General features: G+C 40.7%; 1 protein-coding gene across 1 annotated transcript in view; it reads right to left on the bottom strand.

Moving 5' to 3' along the window:
• PLXNC1 (plexin C1) overlaps positions 1-25,028 on the bottom strand; it is a 223,545-nt gene that overhangs the window by 32,435 nt on the left and 166,082 nt on the right. Inside the window, exons 23-24 of the mRNA XM_072655595.1 lie at positions 5,832-6,009; positions 215-318 (exon numbers count right to left, since the gene is read on the bottom strand). Coding sequence (XP_072511696.1) covers positions 215-318; positions 5,832-6,009 — 282 coding nt within the window. The remainder of the gene's footprint in view (positions 1-214; positions 319-5,831; positions 6,010-25,028) is intronic.

Below are 25,028 nucleotides of genomic sequence, written 5' to 3'. Positions count from 1 at the left end.
GTGTGTGTGTGTGCGTGTGTGTGTGTGTGTGTGCGCACACGCTCCCTTCTAGCTTTAAATCTATGACACTGTACCTCAGTTTCTCCATCAGTAATACAAAAAACGTAATTTGCACAGCCAACTTCCCAGTTTGTAGAGAGGACCACATGGGACAATGAATGCAGGATGCCTGATGCCCAAATGCTACTGGAGTAAATGAAGCCAGTGTTCTTACCTCATAATGGCCGATGGTATTTAGCTTGGTTATTCCATCCTCCAGAATCACGGAAGAGCTATCTATGTCTAAGAGTTCTTTCTGCCGTGTACCCAGCTGGAGCTCTGAAAGATACAAAAATCATTTTTTCCCCTTCTTTCAAAATTCCAAATGAGAAGAACCACTCACATGAAACGTTTCCCTCTCATTTTCAAGAGTTTTATTTATGAGCAAATAAGAACTGAAGCAAAAAATGTGAAAAACATCCATTTGAAGACAGGAGGATTAATTGGACTGGCACAACTCTCCCTTTGGAGATAACATTTACCGTAGTCTTTGTATTAGGAGTGTGGCTCTTTTGGGAAGGTATTATAGGCCTTGGGGCTCTTTGAAGGAGACCATGACCTCAGGAATGTCCCTATGCACCTTCCTATACCTTAAACACACACCTTGAGACCATTCAGAAAAAAAAAATGTGATACTACAGTTTCTGAAACTCAGCTGGGGTGTGATTTATGGAGAATTGCACTGGATCCATTTCTATCTTTTTTTTCAGGGGAGGCTCAGTTAGAGTTTGGAACATTAACAGGTTTGCAAAAATTTGTCCACACTGACCAGTGGTGACCTTCCCCATCCTGGTCATACTTCTACTGTGATACACTGGAAAGAAAACTGGACATAAGGCAGGAGTTCTTAACGTAAGGTCTAAGGACCCCCAAGGGTCCATGACCTTAACTGGAATGGGAAAAATGACCTTTATTTTCACTATAGTTGGTTTCTTTTGCAATTGGATATCTTTTATTTTATGCATTTAAAGACACTGTTCTGAGAACAGCTCCACTAGACAGACAGCCCAAGGGGTCTATGACACAATGTCTGATCTAGAAGCAGTTAACCTTGAGTCCAAACTCCCAGGTCTTCCCCTATGACTGTGGGCACCTCTCCATCTTAGTTTTCCCATCTGTAAAATGAGGGATGGAGACTAGAAGACTTCTGAAGTCACTCCCATTTCTACATCTATATATCTATGACCCCGTGTAAGAAGAACAAAAACATCTGCATATGGTAAGCATACCATTACCTCTGGAAAGGGCTGTGGATTGACTGCCTAGACATTGACACACCCATCCAGTGATTCCCCACTTCCCTGGTCACCATTCCCCTAAACGTACTGTTGCATTCACTGAGAACATGAGCACTCACGTAAGTCATTCACTGTTCATGTACAATCCTCTCCTGTTCCACAGTGCATCAGGAAATGCTGCTTTTATGTGGAAATACATTTAATATGATTGTACACGTATAGCATATCAGATTGCTTGCCATCTTGGGAAGGGAGGAAGGATGGAAAAAATTTTGAACTCAAAATTTTACAGAAATGAATGTTGAAAGCTATCTTTACATATAATTGTAAAAAAATAAAAAATACTATTTTAATACTGTGTTACACTGCAAGTCATTTAACCCCAGTTGCCTCATCCTCGGTCATCTCCAGTCATCCTGATGCATATCTCGTCACTGTATTCAGATGGCTCTGGAGGAGAAGTGAGGCTGGTGACCTGCACAGCCCTCCCTCATTCAAAACAAAGTCAAGTGCAAGTCATGTCATCATTTCTCTGATGGCATGGTCTTCTTCGGCAATGAAGGACGAAGGACAACACACACAATTATACTATGCTATATTAATAATACTACATATCATAATATGAATAATACTAAAATACTATTTTCCTTAATACTATTAAGGAAAAAAAGGAAATGCTCATTTTAGTTGAATGTTTAAATTCAGGAAAGTAAATTAAACAAAAGAATGTAAGTTCCTTAAAAGTGAAGCTTACTCTCATCACATTTGGTTTAAGGAGGGAATAATATGCATACTCAATTTGGTATGAAAATCTATCTTACACTACAGGAAAGTAGGGGAGAAGGGGATAAGAGGGGTAGGGGGGATGATAGAAGGGAGGGCAAATGGGAGGGGGGGTTATTAGAAGTAAACACTTCAGAGGAGGGACAAGGTCAAAAGAGAGAATAGAATAAGTGGGGGCAGGATAGGATGGAGGGAAATACAGTTAGTCTTTCACAACATGACTATTATGGAAGTAGTTTGCAAAACTATACATATATAGCCTATATTGAATTGCTTTCCTTCTCAGTGAAGATGAGTGGGGAAGGAGGAAGGAAGAGGAGTTGCAACTCAAAGTTTTAGGAACTAAGGTTGAGAACTGTTATTGCATACAACTGGGAAATAAGAAATATAGGCAGGCAATAGGGTATAGAAATCTATCTTGCCCTACAAGAAAAAAGAGAAGATGGGGATAATTGAAGGGAGGGGTGTGTGTGTATGTTCATCCTTCATTGCTGAAGACCATGCTATCAGAGAAATGATGACATGACTTGCACTTGACTTTGTTTTGAGTGAGGGAGGGCTGTGCAGGTCACCAGCCTCACTTCTCCTCCAGAACCATCTGAATCCAGTGACCAGATACACATCAGGATGACTGGAGATGACCGAGGATGAGGCAACTGGGGTTAAGTGACTTGCCCAAGGTCACACAGCTGGTGAGTATCAAGTGTCTGAGGTGAGATTTGCACTCAGGTCCTCCTGACTCCTACACTGGTACTCTATCCACTGCACCACCTAGCTGCTCTGAAGGGAGGGGTGTAATAGAAGGGAGGGTAGGTTGGGGAAGGGATAATCAGAATGCATGGCATTTTGGGGTAGGGGGAGGGACAGATGGGGAGAAAATTTGGAACTCAAAATTTTGTGGAAATGAATGTTGAAAACTAAAAGTAAATAAATAAACCAAAAATTTTTTTTAATTTAAAAAAATTAAAAAAAAAAGAATGTTAAGTTCCTTGATGTCAGAGACAATCTTTCTTTTTTTTTTTCTTATTTTTATCTCTGGCATCTGGCTCATCACCTAGCACACAGTAAGGGCTTAAAAAGTGCTTTTACATTCATTCATTCACGAGGGTGTAAAGATAATAGTATTGACCTGTCCTCTATAAGTGGACTCTATAGGGTCCTCTATATAGGAGCTCAACATGTGCTGTGTTAGTGGTTGTTGTTGTTCAGTTGCTTTTTTCAATTGTGTCCGACTCTCTGTAATCCTTTTTGGGGTTTTCTTGGCAAAGATACTGGAGTGGCTTGCCATTTCCTTCTCCAGCATATTTTACAGATAAGGAAGCTGAGGCAAATAGAGTTAAGTTGCCCAGGGTCACACAGCTAGAAGTGTTTGAGGCCAGATTTGAACTTGGAAAGATTAATCTTTTTGACTCCAGGCCTGGAGGTCTGTGCACTATGGCACCACCATAATCTGCAAGTCTATTTGCTCATATCATGGATTGCACTGAGTCATCCAGTCTCTCCCATGCTCCCTGTGTCAGCTCTATTGTAAGCTGACGTAAATAAAGAAAAATCAGAGTGCACCTTGGGGCACTGGTACATTTTTTTTTCTTTTTTGCAGTGCTGAGTGGACACTGAGAAACAGCTAGGAGGTAGTAGATAGGGAGCCGGTGGGTTCAAGTCCACTTCTGACACATATTGGCCTTAAGAAATTCACTACCTCTAGTGGCCCAGACAATTCTCTTAGATAGACAGAGGGCGCTTCCTCACTGGAATCTGCCAATAATAATGACATCATAGGTCCAGTGGGAGGGAGTTTTGGGGGGTGGGGGGAAGAAAGACTCTCTTAGTCTTAAATATTTGGAAAAAAGTATGGTACTGAAATTGAAACTGGATTCCAGTCTTGGTTCTGTTACTTATACCTACACGTGTGTTCACCTGTCTGGATTTCAGTTTCTTCAGCTGTGAATGAGAGGACTAGATCAGGTATTCTTGGAGGTTCTCCCTAGTCCTAAATCCTATGATCCTCCTGAGTGCCATGCTCTAACCAGACGCTCTGATACAAAAATCAATCATGAAAAGAGCCCAGCCATGAGAGGTGGGTGACCTGGCTTCTAGCATCCACTCCACTACCGTCTAGCAGCATGACCTTACGTGACCTCGGAATTAAGATTAGGGTTGCTTAACTTCTCTGGTCTGCGTTTCCTCGCCTATAAAAGAGAGCGTTGGACCAGATGATGTCTAAAATCTTCTCCAATTCTAAAACGTTAGGGATCTATGAAAGAAAAGAGGACCAAGGAATAGTGTATTTCCTTCAGGCTCGAGGCCTGATTTTCTTTCTGTTCTTTTCTTTTGGAACAAGTCTTATGATTTTATTGGTTAGAGAGAACTCCAGTTGGGATAACTTCCTCTCCAAGTACAGACTGGCACATCTTCTATAACCTAGAGGCACAGAGTTGTCCCAGACATGGAAGGGTTAAAACAGAGGATTAAAGTATGATCGATTTAGTACTGGAAGGCACCTATGGGACCACTGGGATCTAACCCCACCATTTGACAGATACTGAAACTGACACACAGAGAAACTAAATGAAACTAAAAGAGTCATGTAGCCAGTATGGGTCAGAGTCAGGACTGAAACCCAGGTAGACCTGACTGTGAGTACATAAGTTTTGTGGGTTATTTCCCCCTAATAGATTGAAAGCTCCTTATGGACAGGGATTGTCTTTGTTTTTATTTGTATTTCTATCTCGCAGTGTTTGGCATAGCATGGGCATTAGATTAGTGTTCATTGACTGACTCATTGATTCTGAGGCCAGGTATGACATGGCTGTGTGTGTGTGTATTAAATAGATAATATATATATATGCACATATACATACACATATGTATATTATGCAGCCTCTGCCATGGTCAGATTTTTTTTTTTGTCTACCCTATTTCCTTTTCAGCTGGGACCCACTCAAGCTACCTATGCTACCCAGGAGCCCCCATGACTAGGCTTGTGACTAATCTTGCTGTCTGTGATGCAGCTTGAGAGATTGCTAAGGTTTTGTTTTTTTTTAATATTATCTGCTTAGCAAAGCACTGTAGTTGTATCCAAAGAGGAGATGAAACTTGTTACTACTTGCAGCTATGGTTTCTTAGCCTTCCTTCCTCTCTACCCTATTATCCGTTATCTCCTTGAAAATCCTCTGGCAGTCTCTTGGGGATTGCCACACAGAGATGAACTTAAAAATGTTTATGAATATTTGAGGGAAGTAGGTCCCGGTTACTTTGCTCACGCATATGTTCTTGATTTCAGTGTACCAATAAGAGCCCCAAAATGAATTCACAGCAGATGCTGCTTTATGTAGGAGGAAGGCAGAAAAGATACTTAATGCTGTATGAGATTAACAAAGAAAAAAAAAAAAGGAAAATAAAACCCAGAATGCCCTTCCCTAAAACAATGGTGCTAACTGGATAGAGTTGAGACACCTGCTAATAATGGCTCAGCCCCCAATGTCACAACAGACCCATCAAAGACACACATATGAAATGCCTGCAGAGTGCTTTTACCATTTATATTTTTCAATGTAAAACAAATGCAACCCAGAAGATACGTGAGAACTTGATGTTATAGAGAATATTAATTTTTTTAAAAAAAATTCTCTTTATCCCATATGGCTCCAAAAGGAATGATTGACTTACTCTTGCTTTCAGCCAACCCTTCTCCACAACAATATATGTCTAGGAAAGAAAGGGGAAAGAGGAGAAAAAAGGGGAAGACTCTTCTATTCCCCCCAGTCTTACCCAGGCCAATTTCGTTGATCTGGAGCCCATAGAGAGAGCCATTCTTGCTTAAAAACGCTTGGAAGATCTTCTCCTTGGCTTGTCCAATAGTATCACAGTCTAGAACGTTGACGGCAATACTCCGACAGACGTCAGTGCTCTCATTCTCTGGGATTTTCTCAAACACAGCATTGAGTGCCTGAAAGGATGCAAACACCATATTTCAAAGCCTATTGGATAATTGAATTCATAAGCGAAACAAACCTTTGTAATTCCTAGCAATACCTCTGACAGCCTATTAGCAAACACTATATCACACTGCATTACCATTAATCTTTTTTCCCATAATTTTTTCTTTTCAGGGATAAAAGTAAGAAAACAAAACCAGAAAAAAAAAAGTGGAATCATTGCAGATCAGGCCTATTCCAAAGGAAAATATGTTCACATAAATATTTTAAAATTATGTTATGTCGAACTCCAAAAAAAAAGGGCTATGAGGGAAATTTTCACAGTAAATTTGGGAAAGCTAGCAACTACTTTTTGCCCTCCCCCAGCCCCCTTTTCTTAAAGTGAATGAGGCTACATATTCCCCTCACAGTGTTGAGCTGTGACCAGAAAAGTTGGGAAGTGATGTATTGAGCAAGCAGAAGGCTTTACATTCATTACAGATATAGGAGCCATCTTTTTTCCACCCAAGACCTGTGTTGTTGTTCAGTTGTTTCAGTCACGTCCAGCCCTTTGTGACCCCATTTGGGGTTTTCTTGGCAAAGATACCAGAGTGGTTTGCCATTTCCTTCTCCTGCTCATTTTATAGATGAGGAAACTGAGGCAACCAGGGTTAAATGACTTGCCCAGAACCACACAGCTAGAAAGTATCTGAGCCTGGATTTGAACTCAGAAAGATGAGTCTTTATGACTCCAGGCTTGGCACCAAGACTTGTTTTCGCAGGATTTTTAGGGGTTTCATGGAAACCCTAAGGATCCATAATCTATGATTATGTCACCTCCCTATTCAATAGTCAATCAATAAGCATTTATTAAGCGTCTACCATTGTGCTAAGTTCTGGGGATATAAAGAAAGGCAAAAACAGAAGGAAAAGAAATACTCCCTGACCTTAAGGAACCCCTGGGGGTGGAGGGTCAGGAGAGAAGTAGAGGAGGTGGAAATAGGTAAATAACATACAAACGCTTTATACCAATAAGACCAACAAAACTGGAGGCAATCAAACTTCAATGACTCCCTCTCACCTTGAGGATTGAACAGAAAACCTTGTGTTAAAAGGATATAAAAATCTCCTGTCAAAGCTTCAGGCTACCCAAAGACTTTTGAGACAACCTTCCCTCTCCCATTAGAACATAAGTTCCTTGAGGCAGGGGCTGACTCTTGTCTTCACATCCCCAGTGTGGAGGAAGGCAACAGGCACACATGCTTGTTGATAGCCTGACAGACTGGGGCAGCCAGGTGGTTCAGTGGGAGTCAGGAAGACCAGGGTTCAAACCTAACTTCAGACATTTACTAGCTAAGTGGCCTTGGGCAAGTCACTTCACCCTGATGCACCTCAGTTTCTCCATCTGTCAAATAAGTTGGAGAAGAAAATGGCAAACCACTCTGGTATTTTTGCCAAGAAAATCCCAAATGGGGTCACAGAGAGTTGGACGTGACTGAAACAACTGACAGCAGCCTGACAGATCCCAGTTGGTGACCCTGAGAACATCACTTAACTCTCTAAGACTAGAAGTCACAGAAAAGGCATCAATCTGTATTGCTGGAGGGACTTCCTCACCTGGAATTCCCTATACCACTAACATCACAGACTTGGTCAAAAAGAAAAAAAAATGTACTTTAAATTTTTACAAGGGAAAAAGCAACCTGAAGGAGGTTTGCAAAGCCCTTTATCTCATTTTATCCTCATTATATCCCCGGGCAGCAGAACTAGACAAACAAGAATTTATCTCATGGAGGTCCTGAGGGGAAATTGGTTTGGTGAATAGATAAAGAATATTTTATAATAATCCTATCAGAATTCTAGAGCTGGAAGGAACTCTAAAGATTTTTTTAGTCCAAAAAGATATTTTTACAGGATGGACTTGGAAGGGACACTATAGGTCATTGAGTCTAAACACCCTTCTTTCACAGATGAGGAAACTGAGTCCCAAAGAAGTTAAGTGACTTAATTAAGCCCAGGGTTACCACGGGGGGCAGCTGCGTAGTGCAGTAGATAAATCACCTGGCCTAGCGTCAGCAAGGCTCATCTTCCTGAGTTCAAATCTGTGTAGTCCCATGTTTTTGAATTTGTACCATTTGAAATTATAATCATATAAAATGCGGCATAATAAATAGAGCACCAGGCCTGGAGTTAGGAAGACCTGAGTTCAAATCCAGCCTCAGACACTTATTTGCTGGGTGATCCTGAGCAAGTCACTTAACCCTTTTGATATCAGTTTCCTCATCTATAAAATGAGGAAAAGGAAAGGCAGACCACTCCAATATCTTTGTCAAGAAAACCCCAAATGGGGCCACAAAGAGTCAAATATGACTGAAAACAGCCAAACAACAACCAATTCTGTCCTTGTGCCCAACATTAGTTCTACAATACACATCGGTTACAAAGAGTTTTCTGAGTCCCAAATCTTGAGCCAAGTCATCAATGCAAAAATATTGACAGAAAAAAGCAGAGGTACATATGCTCCTCTGGGTCCCTTTTGGTTTAGAAATCTATGATTCTATTGGTCTCAGGTACTAGGTTTCCTATAGGAGAACACCTACAGTCCTGTTTGAACTACCTCCATCCTATCTTCCCCACCATAATCTTGTTATCTCCCCTTTTCCTCAGTTTGCCAGCCCTACTGCCCAAGAGCTTTCCTCAATAGACTAACTGGAGTCCATGACTCACACCAGGCTCCATAATGGCCTCCCATGTTAGATCCCAAACACAAGGCTTTGTGGTCCTAAGCCATGTCAGTTCCTCCACTGACTCTCAATGAGGCTTCATGCATGCGTCTCTTTCAATTCCAGGGACTTGGTCTCCCTTTGGACAGATTGGAAGTAATGACTGCACAGCAATGTCGGAGGGCTTCCCAAAGACAAAAATGAATATAAATCGCCTACTCAGGACAGAGCCTTAGTGATCTTAGCTCCTTTAAATGGTCTTAAAGCTATTTAAAAAATAACAACAACATTCTGTTAGTTCCTAACGGGCATGATTGCCTTAGATCATGCATGCCTTTGTAGGCAATAAATGTCCTCTTCAAAAATCAGACAAAAAAAAAATCTTAATAGGATGTAAAATAATGTAGAGTTTCTACAGCTTACTGGGTAGGAAAAAAGGGGGGGGGGGGGAATGACATTTCCTCAAGTCCCCAGGGAGTATTGAGAGTAAATTCAGACACAAATTGATTTATGTTCATTTTTATGCTACTAACACTTAGAGCTCAAATAGCAATTCCTTAAAGCATAAATGTATTAAAAGAGGCAGGGGTGGGAGAAGGGTATAATAGAAAAAGACAGAAAGAGGATTTTGGATGGAGTCAAAAGATCAGACAGAGCCTTGAAGCTGGAAGGGACAGAAGAGGCTATGAGTCCAACCCCCTTGTTTTACTCAGGTACTTCCTCAAGGTCATTCAGTGAAGAAATAGTGGAGGCAGGATTTGAACCCAGGCCTTCTTGACCCTAAGCCCAGAGCTCTAGCCACTTAGCATGCTACTTCTCGATCCCAATTCTACTACTTATTCCTTGTGGGTTCACGGTCAAACCTCTTCCCATCCATCTGTAAAATGAAGGGGTTGGGGTCAATGATTTCTCGGATTTCTAAGTCTTCCTCTAACCCTGAGAGTTTGTGGCTTTTTCCCGCCCTGCACTTTAAAAAAACCCTCACCATCTACTCTAGGAACAAGGAAAGCCTTGATGAGAAGCTTATGCTGTCATGTTTTTTTTCTGTCCTTTTCTTTCACTTAGAACAAGGTTTCTTAACTTTTTCTGGACCATGGAGTCCTTTGGATGTTTAGTAAAACCTAATAGATCCCTTCTCAGGATACTGCTTTGAAATAAGTGGTTAATACTAAATTTTGCTTAGAGGTTAGTGAAAATAAAGATATTGGGTTTTTCCCTGCCCAAGTTCACAGATCCCCTGAAAGCTATCCATGGACCCTAAGATAAGAACCTCTGACAGATGCTCAAAGCCTATTTTCCACTGGCCACTCCCTTATTCCCATTCTTCTTAGCCTCTCCCTCTGAAGCTTTTCACCCCTTCCACTGTGCTCCCTTGAATTCCTGCTCATAGATCCCAAACACTCTTTCATCTCTAGCCTTTCCCTTACCTGCTCTTTTCATCTTTCCGTATCACCGAGATCTGGCTCCCTGCTGATTGCACAGCTTCCTTGGTGGCCCTTTCCAGCAATGGATGCACTTCTGCTCATTGAAGCAGTCTCTCTGGTTGTGGTGGGGCTGTTGGATCACTCCTTGCTCCCCATGACTACTTCCAGACCCTCCTTCTTCTACCCACCTCTACTCCTTTGATCTCCATTCAATACACGTTTATCATTTAATCAAGATTCTGGTAGTTGTTGTCTACAGACATTCTCCTTCCTTCCTCAGATTCCATGCCTGGTTCACAGTCATGCTCTCTTTCCTAACTCCTCCCCTCATATTAGAGGATTTAAACACACATAGTGATACTCCATCAAATACCCTAACCTCTCAGTCTCTCATTTTCCATGACCTATTTCCTTCACCCAAAGGGCAGCTAGGTGGTGCAGTGGATAGAGCACCAGTGCAGGAGTCAGAAGGACCGGAGTTCAAATCTCACCTCAGATACTTGACACTCACTGGCTGTGTGACCTTGGGCAAGTCACTTAACCCCAACTGTCTCATCCTGGGCCATCTCCAGTCATCCTGATGAATCCCAGATGGCTTAGAAGGGGAAGTGAGGCTGATGACCTGCACAGCCCTCCCTCCCTCAAAACAAAGCCAAGGGCAAATCATGTCATCATTTCTCTGATGGCATAGTCTTCTTCGGAAATGAAGGATGAACATGCACACCTTCACCCGACTACGCATACACACAGAGAGACAGTCATACCCTTAATCTTGGCACTACCCATAAATGTTCATAAACTGAAATTCCTTTGTCTAATCATAATCTGTTAATAGTCCACCTCTGTCTCTACCTTGCAACTCCAAATCCTCTCCTTGGTCCTCACATAACCTCCAATTCCTTGACCCCTCAGTTCTGTCTGAGGTCATCCCATGTTCTCCATCTTGACACTAATAAACCAGTTGAACTCTACACCATTTTTTTCCCCTCAGGCCCCTTCCCTGTTAGCCTGTGGAAGATCTTGTCTTTCCAAATCCCAGCCTTGGATTACCCCTACCATCTGCTTCTGCCTTTGCTCTTACTCTGCTGCTGAATAAAGTTGGAAAAAAATCATGAGACCATGTTGACATGGTCTCAGCTAGCTCCTCACTACAACAAGGCAATCCTTTTGTATCTCCAAAATTGATTCACTAACCCACTCACCACATTGAGGTATGAGGCCAAGCAAAGTAGGATCTTTTTGCTATACCAAGAAGTATAATGCCTCTGAATAATGTGATTAAGGAGGATCTTTCCCTCTCATTGTTGGGCCAGCTGAGAGCCTTGAATCATGTCACTGAGACAACTGAGGGCATTCTGATAAGGTCCATCACACAGATGCCTCCTGCCACTATCTTCACTCCTATATCACATGAAGAAATGACTCTTCTCCTGGCCAAGGCAAACCCCTCTGCATGCACAAGTGATCCCATTCCATCCCATTTGGGGCAGCAGATTGCCCCCTCTATCATCCCTTTGCCCTCACTAATATTCCTTATCTTCCTATCTACTGATTTCTTTCTACTGCCTACAAAATTGCCATATCTCTCCCATCTTCAAAAACTCTTCCCTTGATAGGTCCATTCCGGCTAGATATCTTCTTATATCTCTCCTCCCTTTTTGGCTAAACTCCTTGACAAGATCCTCTCCAACAGGTGTCTTTACCTCCTTTCTTCTTACTCTGTCTTAATTCTCTATAGTCTGGCTTGCAACCTCATCATTCAACTGAAACTACTCCCTCTCCAAAGTCAATAGTGATCTCTTAATTGCTAAATACAATGGCCTTTTCTCAATTCTTCTTGACCTCTCTGCACCTTTGACACAGTACATCAGTCTCTTTTTCCTTGATACCCTCTTCTCTTTAGGTTTTCATGACACTGCCCTTCCCTAGTTCTTCTCTACCTTTCTGACCTCTCCTCTGTCTCCTCTGGGGGCTCTTCATCCACATCATGACCACTAACAGTGGGAGGCTCTGTCCTGGGCTCTCTTCTCTTTTTTCTCTCCACATTTCAGTTGGTGATCTCATTATCTCCCATGAGTTTCTGTGTAGTTGAGTCTCAGATCTACTTGTGTAGACCTAACCTCTCTCCTGACCTCCAGTCTCACATCTCCATTAGCAGTTGTTAGACATCTTTATGTCTGGATGTTAGACATCTTGAACTAGATACCTCACAGATATCTGAAATTCAACATGTTCCAAACTGAACTCATAGTTCTCCCCTGCCCAAATCCCTCTCTCTCCTAAGTTTCCCTCCTTCTGTCTGAGGCACCACCATTTTCCCAGTCATCCAGACTCACAACTTTGGTGCTGTTCTCACCTCCTCACTCTCTCTCATCTCCTACCCCAAATATCCAATCTGTTGCCAGGGCTGTTGTTTCCACATTTATAGCACCTCTCATATACATCTCCCCGCCTTTCTCTTTTGACACTGCCATGACCCTGACCCAGGCCCTCATCACTTCACACCTGGACTATTTCAAAAGCCTACCGGTTGGTCTTCCTGCTTTTTATATATATATATATATATATATATATATATATCTCTTCAATCCATCCCCCACTCAGCTGTCAGACTGATTTTCCTAAAATGCAAATCAACCATATTTTCCTCTCCCCCATTTCAAAAAACTCCATTGGTTTCCTAATACCTCCAAGATCAAATATAAAGTCCTATGCTTGGCTTCCAAAGCCCTGGCTAACCTGTGCCCCACCCCCACCACACATACCACATCCCTATCTAGTCCTATACCTAACTGCCCTCCAAATACTTAGTCATCCAATGACATTGTCCCTCTTTCCATTCCTTGCAAAAAATACTCCATCTCCAAGCACTTTCACTGGATGTCTGCCATGTCCACAATGCTCTTCCTCCTCTTCTCCACCTCATGGCATCTTTCAAGTCTCAGGGAAAGTCCCATCATCTGCAAGAAGTCATTCCCAGTCCTCTTTAATCTTAGTGCATTCCTTCTGATACTACCCCAACTTATCCGATCTATAGTTTAGTTGTGCATAGTTGTTTGCGTATTGTCTCCCCCTCATTAAACTTTTTTTCCCCTTGGCGAGGCAATCAGGGTTAGGTGACTTGCCCAGGGTCACACAGCTACTAAGTGTTAAGTACCTGAGGCTAGATTTGAACTCAGGTCCTCCCCACTCTGGTGCTCTATCCACTTGGCCATCTAGCTGACCCTCCCCCCATTAGATTTTGAGCTCCTTAAGAGCAGAGACTGTCCTTTGCCTTTCTTTGCATCCCCTGGGCTTACTTAGCACCATACCTGGCACATAATAGTTTCTTAATAAATGAGAGATAACTGACAGACTGATACCAAAGAGGAAATTCCATTGGTTCATTAATCAACAAAAGTTTCAGAGGAAACTCTGTTTAACTGCTAATGGCAGTCTTTGCTTTTGGATTGCGCCCTTGAGTTGGGACTCTAGGATGAGGTAGGAGGCTATTGTTGTTCAGTCCTCTCAGTTGGGATCTGAATCTTCATGGCTCTCATGACTCTAACTCTCTGTTCTATTTCCATATCTCTTGTTTTTTGAGAAAATGCCCCAAGACAGTGGAGTATCGTATAGTAAAACAAAGTTTCCTGGGGATTTATCATGAACTGCCAGCATCACATTGTTGGCTCACTGAACTCAAGTTCACTATAACTCAGATCTTTTCCACGTGAGCTGTTGCCACATCTTTCACCTCTCCCTTAGGGAAGCTAGGTGGCAGAGTGGATAGACCACCCGGCCTGGAGTCAAGAAGACCTGAGTTCAAATCTAGCCTCAGACCCCAAGCAAGTCACTTCACCCTGTTTGCCTCAGTTTCCTCATCTGTAAAATGAGCTGGAGAAGGAAATGGCAAACCACTCCAGTATCTTTTGCCAAGAAAAGTCCAAGTGGGGTCACAAAGAATTGGACATGACTGAAAACAACACCTCTCCCTTCCTCTCAACAATTCAATTCACATGTAGAAGTGATCTAAAAGTTGAATGATTTGTTTTTTTTTTTTTTTAGCACCCCCAACCCCCTTTCCCTCCACTGCATCATCATAGGATCATGGATTTAGAGACAGAAGATACCTTTCAGGTCATCTCATCCAACACCATTATTTTATAGCGGAGGAACCTGAAGCCCAAAGAGATTGTGACTTGACCAAGATCTCACAAAAACTCTATGAAGGCTTCACAGAACTGATCATAAAGAGTCATAGTTGAATGAATATTTCCTTCCACACCACCCTCCACCTCTCCCCCACAACTAGACTATAAACTACTTGAAGATAGTAGGGTCTGTGCCTCATGAATCTCCTTTACTAAAAGTTCCTGCACTTAGTAGGTGCTCAATAAATATTGTCTTTGAAGAAGAAAGAACAGGAGAAGTTTGTTTGCCTTTCCAAAGCCATGAGAAATAAAGGATGGGTGTCATTACTGGGGAAACTCATCAACCACCTGAGATTAAAAAGAAGACATACAAAGGATGGAGGCCAAGGGGCAGGACCCAGAGGATGAATACAGAAGAGGAGCACAAGCCTGTAAGTATAATGAAAGCAAACACCAAAGCCCAGAACCTGCCACGAATGGGAAATAAAAATAAAACAAAGACATGCTACGGACTAGAAAAAGGAGATTAAAAAAATAGCTCTTTAGGGGCAAGATGGAACTTGAAGAAGAGGCAGGAGCCTAGCTTGGGTTCTATGCAATGACACTTCCCCCTCCCCCTCCATCTCCTGTCTTCTGAAACTTCCTCTTCATCTTCATAGAGGCCTCCTGATTCTCCCCATTCACTGGTTCTTTGGGACTTTACTTCCCTCACTTGAAATTCTTGGGACAATCCTTCATCATTTCAACAAGGCCTGCTCTTCCACCCTTAAAATTCTTGTCCTTTAACTTGTTATCTCCCAATCCTTAACTCTGGGTGAAGCCCACCACTTACCCTCTCTGCTCCTGTTCATGATCTACTAAAGGAAGACAAAGAATCACGCTCAATGGGTTGGCTGGTTCAATTAAAAATCCGTGATGTCGAGGCTTTAATGGATCCACACCACTGCTCGGCAAGTCTTTTACTCATCTCGGATTGTACTTCAATACTGGTATATATACATATATCACAATACACGAAATAAATACCATGCATAAATACATGGTTATATATCATATATGTGTGTGAATATATGTATATATATATGTGTGTGTGTGTGTGTGCGTTGTGTGTATATGTATGTGTATATATATGAGAAGAAAATGGCAAACCACTTCAGTATCTTTGCCAAGAAAACTCCAAATGAGGTCACAAAGAGTTGGATATGACCAAAAAATGACTGAATAACAACAAATATATCTATATGATATACAGTGTATATATATCATACGTACTATATTTACTATACTATAACTATATTATTTAAGTATATAAGTACACATATACTTATATAGAAGTATATAATTATCTTACATAATATATATAATACTTATAATTATAATGCTATATTATATTTTTATATAATTATTATGTGTGTATTATATATATAAAATATTATTATATAATTATTATACTGTATTACATAATGAATATTTGCATGTATATATGTGCATATATGTATGCAAGAAAGATGGAATATTTATTTGCCTGTTTCCATGTTGGATCCCTCCAGAAGAATGCAAGTTCCTTAAAAGCGGAGGCAGTCTCATTCTTTCTGTACCCCCAGAACCTACGACAGTACTTGCCACATGGTGGCACTTAATAAATGCTCCCCCTTTCCCCCTTCACTCTCAGAAGCTGACTCAGCTGCCTTCTCCAGCACTTAGTACATGAAAGGTCCTAAATAATGTCTATTGACTAATAGATTGAATTGTTGAAGGCAGCAAGGTCATTTACTGTGAACGCCCTGCTCTTCCCCATCTACCATTTCTTGAAAGAGCATGTCTTTACCTCTTCTCACCTCTTTACTCCAGACTAGGAATGACATGTTAAGGTCAACGAGTAGAGTTCACTCCTTCTTGACTCTTCGAGGGGCCAATCTCATCGATCATTTATTTAATCTAGTCCAATCCATTATTCAATCTAACCTTCTCTTTTCACCTACAAATACGTTCAGATAACCCCCATCCTTAAAAAAAGAAAATCCCTTTGGAGATCCTTCCTCTGAACAAGAGTCTTAACTCCAGTACTTCCTCATGGTGTGGAAGTGACCTTGGATTCTCAAAGGTAATGTTGACTGAATCCAAGCTCCAGGGGAGGATTTTAGCAAACCAGAAAGGATTTAAGTAAAGTCCCACGGACAGACAGTGTCTCCTGTCTGTGACCTATGATGAGCCCCATTATGAGTACGTAGCCATTAGTGATGAATTTTTTGGCCATAGCAATTCACGAAACAAAGAAACATAATAAAACACCATGGTGAATGCCAAGATCATGATTCTAAAACACAGGCCTGATCAGCTGGCTCTCCACCTCCAAAAGCTACAATGGGTCCCCTGAGGAATCTCTAGGTTTAGTCAATTTTGTTTCCACAGGACAACCTTAGTTAAGAGAGACTTAAGGTTTCTGGGCCTCAGTTTCTTGTCTGTAAAACAAAGAGATTAGACTATACAACTTGAAATCCTGCTGACTTTCCTCTACAACTATTTAAGAAATGCTTTTTGACCATATGGTACAAACCACCCCCCAAGATAGAGCACCAGAGGGGATGAGAAGTTTTTACCTGCATACCTTCATTTACTTCCCTCAGTGTCACTGCAGAAACATAATTGTTATCATCCACCTTTCAGTGAGAGACCATATTTTTGAGTGCTTTATGTTTAAATGATAAAAGTTATCATTTCAATGTCAACTATGATTATTGGCCACTTTGAAAAAGAAAGTGTCAGATACATGGAAAAATATTTGATCAAAAAGTTGCTGTTTGGATGATAAAAAAAAACCAAAGATAAATTAGCCAGGTGGAACAGAGACTCATAGTTTCATATGTAACTCCCTTTTTAGATTCTATTTTCTACATGAAAATGCTCATGAGTTTTTTATGTTTGTCCAATTGGAAATTTTTTTTTTAAAGAAAAAGAAAACAAAATAAATGACCATCTGCTGTCCGCCTCACCTTTACACATCTGTCCAGCTCAGTGCTATCTCACACTGTCCTCAGAAGACAGTTTTCTGTCTAACTCAATTTTCCCAGTAATAGAGTGAAGAGATACTTATTAAGCACTCCCAACTCAGCATGAACAAAACAGAATTCATTATCTCTCTCCCTCCAAAGCCTTTCCTCTTTCAAACTTTCCTATTTCTACAAAGGGCACCTGCATCCTTTGAGTCACTCAGATCGGTTACCTCAGCCATCCCTGATGTCTCTCTCCTCTCCCTCTCCCTCTCTAGGGACAGCAGGGCATCACCCATGGAGCATTCGACCTGGATTCAAATATGGTCTCAAACACTAAGTATAAGAACCTAGCAAAGTCATATAGCATCTCTGACCTCAGTTTCCTCATCAGTAAAATTCGGGGGAACAGATATTGAAGAAAATATCTCTTAGGTCCTTTTTTAGCTCAAAAATCTATGATGCTATAAAGTACCTAGCCAATTTTGTTGTTGATTCTACTTCCAGGACAATTCTTACCTATGCCCCTTTGTCCCCAACTCACACAAGCTCTCATCAGCTGTCCCCTGGACTTTCAGTGGTCTCCCTGCCTACACTCTCTCCTAGCACTGACTCAAACCCTCCAACACAAAGCTTCCTAAAGCAGAGATCTAATCAAAACACTCTTGGGACTCAGAAAGCTCCAGTGGCTGCACCGAGGATAAAAGGAGTCATTCTTCTCTTTGTTATATATAAAAACCCTTACAGTCTGGTTTTCCAGGTTTATTGTATATTACTCCATTTTACACACTCTATAGTTGGGCAACTAGATGGTACAGTGGGTAGAGAGTCAGCCCTGGAGTCAAGAAGACTCATCTTTCTGAATTCAAATCCAGCCTCAGACACTTACTAGCCATGTGATCCTCAGCAAGTTACTTCACCCTGCCCGCCTCAAGTTTCCTCATCTGTGAAATGAGCTGGAGAAGGAAATGGCAAACCACTCCAGGATCTTTCTTTGCCAAGAAAATCTCAAAATGGGGTCATGAAGAGTTGGACATGGATGAAAAACAAATGAACACCACCAAATACTAGAATTCAACAGCCCTATCTTCTCTCCCTTTTAGAGATATCACCTCTGCCATCTCTTCGCCTTTATTCATGCTGTTACCCATGCCTTGAATGCATTCTTGTCTGAACATTGCCTCTTAGAAATTCTGGCTTCCTGGAACTATGGCCAAAGGGCTATAAAGCTGTGCATACCCTTTGACCTAGCAATAATGCTTCTAGGACTGTATCCCAAAGAGATCATAAAAATGGGGAAAGGATCCACATGTACAAAATATTTATAGCAGCTCTTTTTGTGGAGGCTAAGAACTGGAAATTGAGGGGATGCCCATCATTTGGGAAATGGCTGAACAAGTTGTGGTATATGAATGTAATGGAATACTATTGCGCTATAAGAAATGATGAGCAGGTGGACTTCAGAAAAACCTGGAAAGACTTTTTTTAATTGATCCTGAGTGAAATGAACAGACCCAAGGGAACACTGTACACAGTAACAGCAACAGTGTTCAAGGACTGACTTCGATAGACTTAGCCCTTCTCAGCAATGCAAGGACCTCAAACAATTCTGAAGGACTCATGATGGAAAAATACCATCCACATCCAGAAAAAGAACTATGGAGTCTGAATGCAGAGTGAAGGAGCCTATTTTCTTTTTTGTTTTGATTTATTTCTCATGGTTTCTCCCATTCATTATAATTCTTCTATGCAACATGACTATGTGAAAATGTGTTTAATAGGAATGTATGTGTAGAGCCTATATTAGATTGCATGCATGGGAAGGAAGGAGGAAAAAAGTGAATGTTGAAAATTAAAAATAAATAAACTAACAAGAAGAAAAGAAATGCCAGCTTCCTTTAACGTTGAGCTGAAGTATTACTTCCTATGTGAACTCTATCCTGATCCCCTCAGGTCACAAATTCCTTCATGGTATTTGAGGTGACCAGATAATGGGAAGGGTGCTGATATACACTGGATGGAAAAGGACTATACAAGATGGTAGATGAGCATGGGGTAAGTGTTGATATGGTATGTGAACTAGAAGGAAGGAGGGAGAGAGAGGAAGAGAGAAAGGGAGGGAAAAAGGAAAGATAGAAAAAAGGCAGAGAGGCAAGAAGGGAGGAAAGGAAGAAGGGAGGAAGGGTGGAAGGAAGGAAGGGAGGAAGAAAGGGATGGAGAGAGGGAAGAGGGAAAGGGAGGGATCAGGAAGCAATGAGCAGCTATATACCTGTGGTTTCTGGTCCTAGGCTTCCTTCCCTAGTATTGTGCTAAGTAGGAGTGTTTCTAGGAATCTGGGTAGACCCAAGGTTACATTTAAGCCCACAAACCAGATGCATCAGAAATGAAGAATTAAGCAATGATGAGATTGTATCTAGGCCCAGGATAATGTCTCCTGTCTCAGTTGTACAAGCTAAGCTTAAGCAAGTTACTGTCCATGAGGAAGGGCACTGGATATCATTGACACACTTCTCATGATACAATTATAAAGTGACACCTGGGGTAACATGGCAGCTTTCCCCAAGTCGATCCTTGTGGCCTTTCCTTTTCTGCTGTCTGGTCATAAGCATGAGCATGCTAAGGCTTCAGACGAGGCTTGTGTCCTGTGTCCTTCAATGTGTAAAGCAGAAGGTTTGGCTTGACCCCAATGAGCCCAAAGAAATAGCCAATGCCAGCTCTTATCAGCAGATCTGGAAGCTAAAGAGCTAGTAATCATCTGGAAGCCTGTTACTGTCTACTCTAACGCGTGATGCTGGAAAAAACCCTCTGTCTCACCAAATGGTAAGCCCACAGGCACTGGAAGTGAAAAGACCAGATAAGGTCACATGCTTTAGGTGATCTGGATGACGAGGACACGGGCTTTGTGCAGTCTATTCTGAAGACAGAGACAGTGGCACCTCTGAAGACAGTGGCGCCATAGTACACAGAGCACTGAACCTAGAATCTGGAAGACTCCCCTTCATGAGTTTAAGTCTGGTATCAGACACTTGCTAGCTGCAAGTCACTTAACCCTGTCTGCCTCAGTGTCCTCATCTATAAAATGAGTTGGAGAAGGAAAGGGCAAACCATTTCAATATCTTTGTCAAGAAAACCCAAAAATGGGGTCATGAAAAGTTGGACGTGACTGAAAAACAACTTAACAACTACTACTCTGAAGATCTCAGGAAACCAAAATGTTTGAATGCTGTATATACCACGGTTTGTGTTTGAAAATTTAAAAAAATGTATTCAAGAATAAAAGGATCCTCATGAAGCACATTCATAACCTGAAGCCCAACCCACAAGGCCAGCAAGAAGTGCCTTGGCTGACTGTGAATGCATGAAAGTGTTAGGAAGAGCCTCTGTCTGTCTGTGTTCATCCTTTGTTTTCAAAGAAGACCATGCCATCAGAGAAATGATGACATGACTTGCACTTGACTTTGTTTTGAGTGAGGGAAGGCTGTGCCAGGTCACCAGGCTCACTTCCCAGACTTGTTCAAGGATAAGGAGATGAAGACATTATTTCTTCCCTATTTCTCTACACATAGTAGAAAGTGCATATCTTTAAACTGGCCTAACTACTAGCAAAAATCGCAAACACATGTCACATTATAAGTGCCTACTATATGCCAGGCACTGTGTTCAGTGACAGGGATACAAAAAGAGGGAAAAGATGAGGCATATCGTACACTTATAGGCATATTATATATTCGGTATACATTAGACTGTGAGCTCCCTGAGGAATTCACAACCTAATAGGGAAGGAAAAAAGAGAAAGAAGAGATGAAATTTGTTCTGCTTGATCCTAAAGGACAGGGCCAGAAACAGTAGGTGCAGGTAGTAAGGAGGCCAATTTAGACTTGATATCAGAGAAAAAATTTGCTCACAACTGAGCTGTCCAAAGGTGGAAGTGGACTCAAGATGGTGGGTTTCCTCCCCTCATTTGAGGTCTCCAAAGCAAATACTAGATAATTGGTGGTTGGTGATGACATAGAATAGAATCCTATTCAAGTAGACAAAGTAGACAAGATGAGGCCCCTGCCAGCTCTGGATTTAAGATTCAATGATCCTAAGAAATGTCTTCCGTGAAGGCTCAGGGTCCACCTTTGTTTCTGGGTACATGATGGATCTTTGCCTGCTAATAGTTTAGAATCTAGCATGGCCTAAACAACATAGCTCTAATAATGCATGGACTAACATTCAATACCATAGAATGAAATAAAGGATCTAGTTCTGAAGAGAGAAGGGAACTTAGAGGTTATTAGCCTACACTATTCAATTTAAACATAAAGAGAAAAAGACAAAGAGACCAAGACCCAAAAAAGTGAAGTCATTACACAAGGTCTCCCTTTGAAGTTAAAAGAGGGCTACACTTTTAATTTTCCTGTTAAAGCTCATTTAGGTTAATCATTTGGGAGATCACTGTTTAACAGTTTCTATTAAAAATTAATGAAAGGAGAAACTCTAGAAGCCTTTTCAGAAAGATCAGGGGTAAAGCCACAGTAGCCACCATTATCACTATTATTGAATCTATTTCTAGAAATGCTAGCTGTAGCAAAGACAAGAAAAATACATTTGCCGGAAGAGAAAACAAAATGACCTTTCTTAGGAAATGACATGATGGTTTGCCTAGAGAACACTAGAGAGTCCATTGAAAACTGAACAAGATAATTAACAACTTGACTAAAGTCACAGGATAGAACATAAGTCCATCAAAGTCATTAGCCCTTCTGAATATTGCTAACAAAACCCAAGAAAGATAGACAAAGAAATTAAAGCAAATTACCTAGCACATGTGTATCATCACCTATCAAGACACAGCCAGGGCTTAAATTAGAACTACAAAACAGTTTTTATAGGAATAAAATAAGTCTCAAGAGCTGATTTATTTTGTAAAAATTAATTAACAAATGTAGTGCTATATCAAATCAATTTACCAAGGACTGTGTTACAGATCTAGACAAAATAGTGAAATTCATCACGAGGAACAAAAGGTCAAGAATTTCAAGGAATATAAGGCGAGAAAAGTAGCAGTTAAGGGGGTCTAGCAGTACTGGATCTCAATCTATAAATGCAGAAATTGTCAAAACAATTTGGCTCTGGTTCAAAAAAAGAAAAGTTGATTAATAGGGAAAGATTAAATACACAAAACTTAGAAGCAATTGACCATGCAGCATTCCACAAATCCAGAGGCATTAACTACTGGGATAAGGATTCCCTATTTAATAAAATTAGCTCGTAAAATTGGAAAGCCATCAGGCAAAACTTAAGTTAAGTGATCTTAAGCCAGACACCACAATTGACGAATGTCATATATCTATACATACCATAAATCAAAATGGATATATGGCCTAAATATAAAAGAGCTTATTATTAAAAAAAAAGAGGACAAAGGAAGATAATTTTTACTTATAAGAAAATTCTTATACAAATAAGATACAGAGATGATTGCAAATGATAAACTGTACAATTAAAAAATCTTCTCTACGAGCAAAATTAATGCAGTTAGAATTAGAAGAACTACATTTAATTTGGAAAAAAATCTTCATACAAAAATTTCTGATAAATGCTTAATATCCAACATATATAAAGAATCAATATAAACATGTAAGAGCAAGAACCATTCCCTTATACATGCCATCAAAGCATATGAACAGGCAGTTCCCAAATGAATTGGCAACCATATGATAAAATGATCCAAAACTATTAAAAGAAATGCAGATCCAAACAATTCATACCTGCCAGACTGTCCGAGAGAAAAGAAGATGAAAGTGACAGAAGATGAAAGTTGTAGGGGGAGATCTGGGACCAGAATCACAGAAGCATGCTGTGTAGTTACTGAAGATGTGGATTTGTCCAACCAATCTGGAAAGCAACAAGTAACTAGACTGCCAAAGTCACTGAACTATGCATATCCTCTTGACAGACCGATAACTATTAATCATATACTTCTAAGGAGGACAGGTAAGTGGTGCAATGGTTAGAGCGCAGAGCCAGGAGTCAGGAAGTTCTGAGTTCAAATCCAGCCTCAGACACTTACTAGCTATGTGACCCTGGGCAAGTCACTTCATCCTGTTGGCCTCAGTTTCCTCATCTATGAAATGAGCTGGAGAAGGAAATGGTAAACCACCCCAGGATCTCTGCCAAGAAAATTCTAAATGGGGTCATGAAGATTCAGACACAACCCAACAACAACCAAAACACTTCTTGGGCAGTCAAGAACAAAGGGAAAGGGGCCTGTGTACAAGAATGTAAAGCAGCAATTTTTGTTGAATCAAAGAAATGGGGAAAAAAACCAAGGAGATAGCTGAACAAAATGTGGTATATTAAGGTAATAGGAATTCTTTGTATTATAAGAAATATAAAAATACTGATATAAACTGATGTAATCGTAAAAGAACAGATCCAGGAGAACAATTTAGACGATGAATTAACTCTGAAAGAGCACAGAACTTGGACCAAAGAATCTGCCAATTATGACTTCCAAAGACTGATGAATATGATGAGTATTTAAAGTGCTTTAAGGTTTGCAGAGAAATGTGTAATTGTTACCTTATTTGGTCCTCACAATAATCCTGGGAGGTATCTCCTTTTTACAGATGAGGAACCAAGGCAGATAGAGATGAAGTGACTTGTCTAGGGTCACACAGCTAGTGTGTGTCTGAGGCTGGATTTGAACTCAGGTCCTCCTGACTCAAGGCCTGACACTCTAACCACTGTGCCACATTGCTATCTAAGGAATGATGATGAAATGTACTGTCTACTTTGTTAGACCATTCGTAATAAATCATTTGAAAAGATGTGGAGAAAAAGGAGGGGAGGTGCAGTAGGGGTTAAAAGTAGACCACTTTGTTATTACTTGCTTAAAGTTTTATAATACACACATGTACACATATGTACATGTGTATTTACACATATAATACATGTGCATGTATGCACATATTCTAAACACACAATATGTAGTAGAGAGACTCATTATTTCTCCCACAGTCCTCTTCCCCTTTTCCTCATTCTTCTTAACTTTTGGGGTTTTTTTTTTTGGTGATTGTTGATGATGTATTGGAATAAATTTGTTTTATATGTTAGAAGGTTCAGATGAAGGTCATGTGTCTCCTTTATAAAGTTCATCACTTCTTCTGGGGCTTTTTGTTCCCTTTCATTTTCTGTTCTCTATCCAATTTGGCTGTTTCGGTCTTAGGAGGTGAAAAGACTACGGGAAAGAGTAATATAGGAGTGGGCAGGATGGAAAGAGGAAGAAAGATGTGGATGATGATGGAGGTGGAAGCATGTTGGTTTGACAGCCAGGAGATTTGAGTGTGAATCCTGGCTCTGCCAATTATAGCTGTGACATACTGGGTCAGTCAAGATAGCTCTCTGAGTCTCAGTTTCCCCACGGAGTTGCTGCTCCCAAAGGGATGATGTAGGTTAAGAGCTTTATAAAGGGTCTTATATGAGCCTCAGTCTTTGACATCATTATAGGAATAAAATTGAAAAGGACCTCAATTTTACAGATGAAGAAACTGAGACACAAGAGAGATAGAGTGAGAACATACTGAAGAAGCAAGCTCAGTGAAATGTGGATGGCCGGGCACTGAGATGAAGTTACTTTTCCAAGGTTACACAGGTAGCAAGTCTTTTTTTTTTTTTTTTGTATTTAAATTTATTTATTTAAGCTTTCAACATTCATTTCCACAAAATTTTGAATTGCAAATTTTCTCCCCATTTCTTCCCTCCCCTCACCCCAAAATGCCAAGCATTCTAATTAC

Source organism: Notamacropus eugenii, chromosome 3 (assembly GCF_028372415.1).
Source record: "Notamacropus eugenii isolate mMacEug1 chromosome 3, mMacEug1.pri_v2, whole genome shotgun sequence".
Classification (NCBI taxonomy): domain Eukaryota; kingdom Metazoa; phylum Chordata; class Mammalia; order Diprotodontia; family Macropodidae; genus Notamacropus; species Notamacropus eugenii.
Note: the sequence above shows the minus strand (reverse complement) of the source record. Positions and strands in the feature narration are given on the sequence as shown.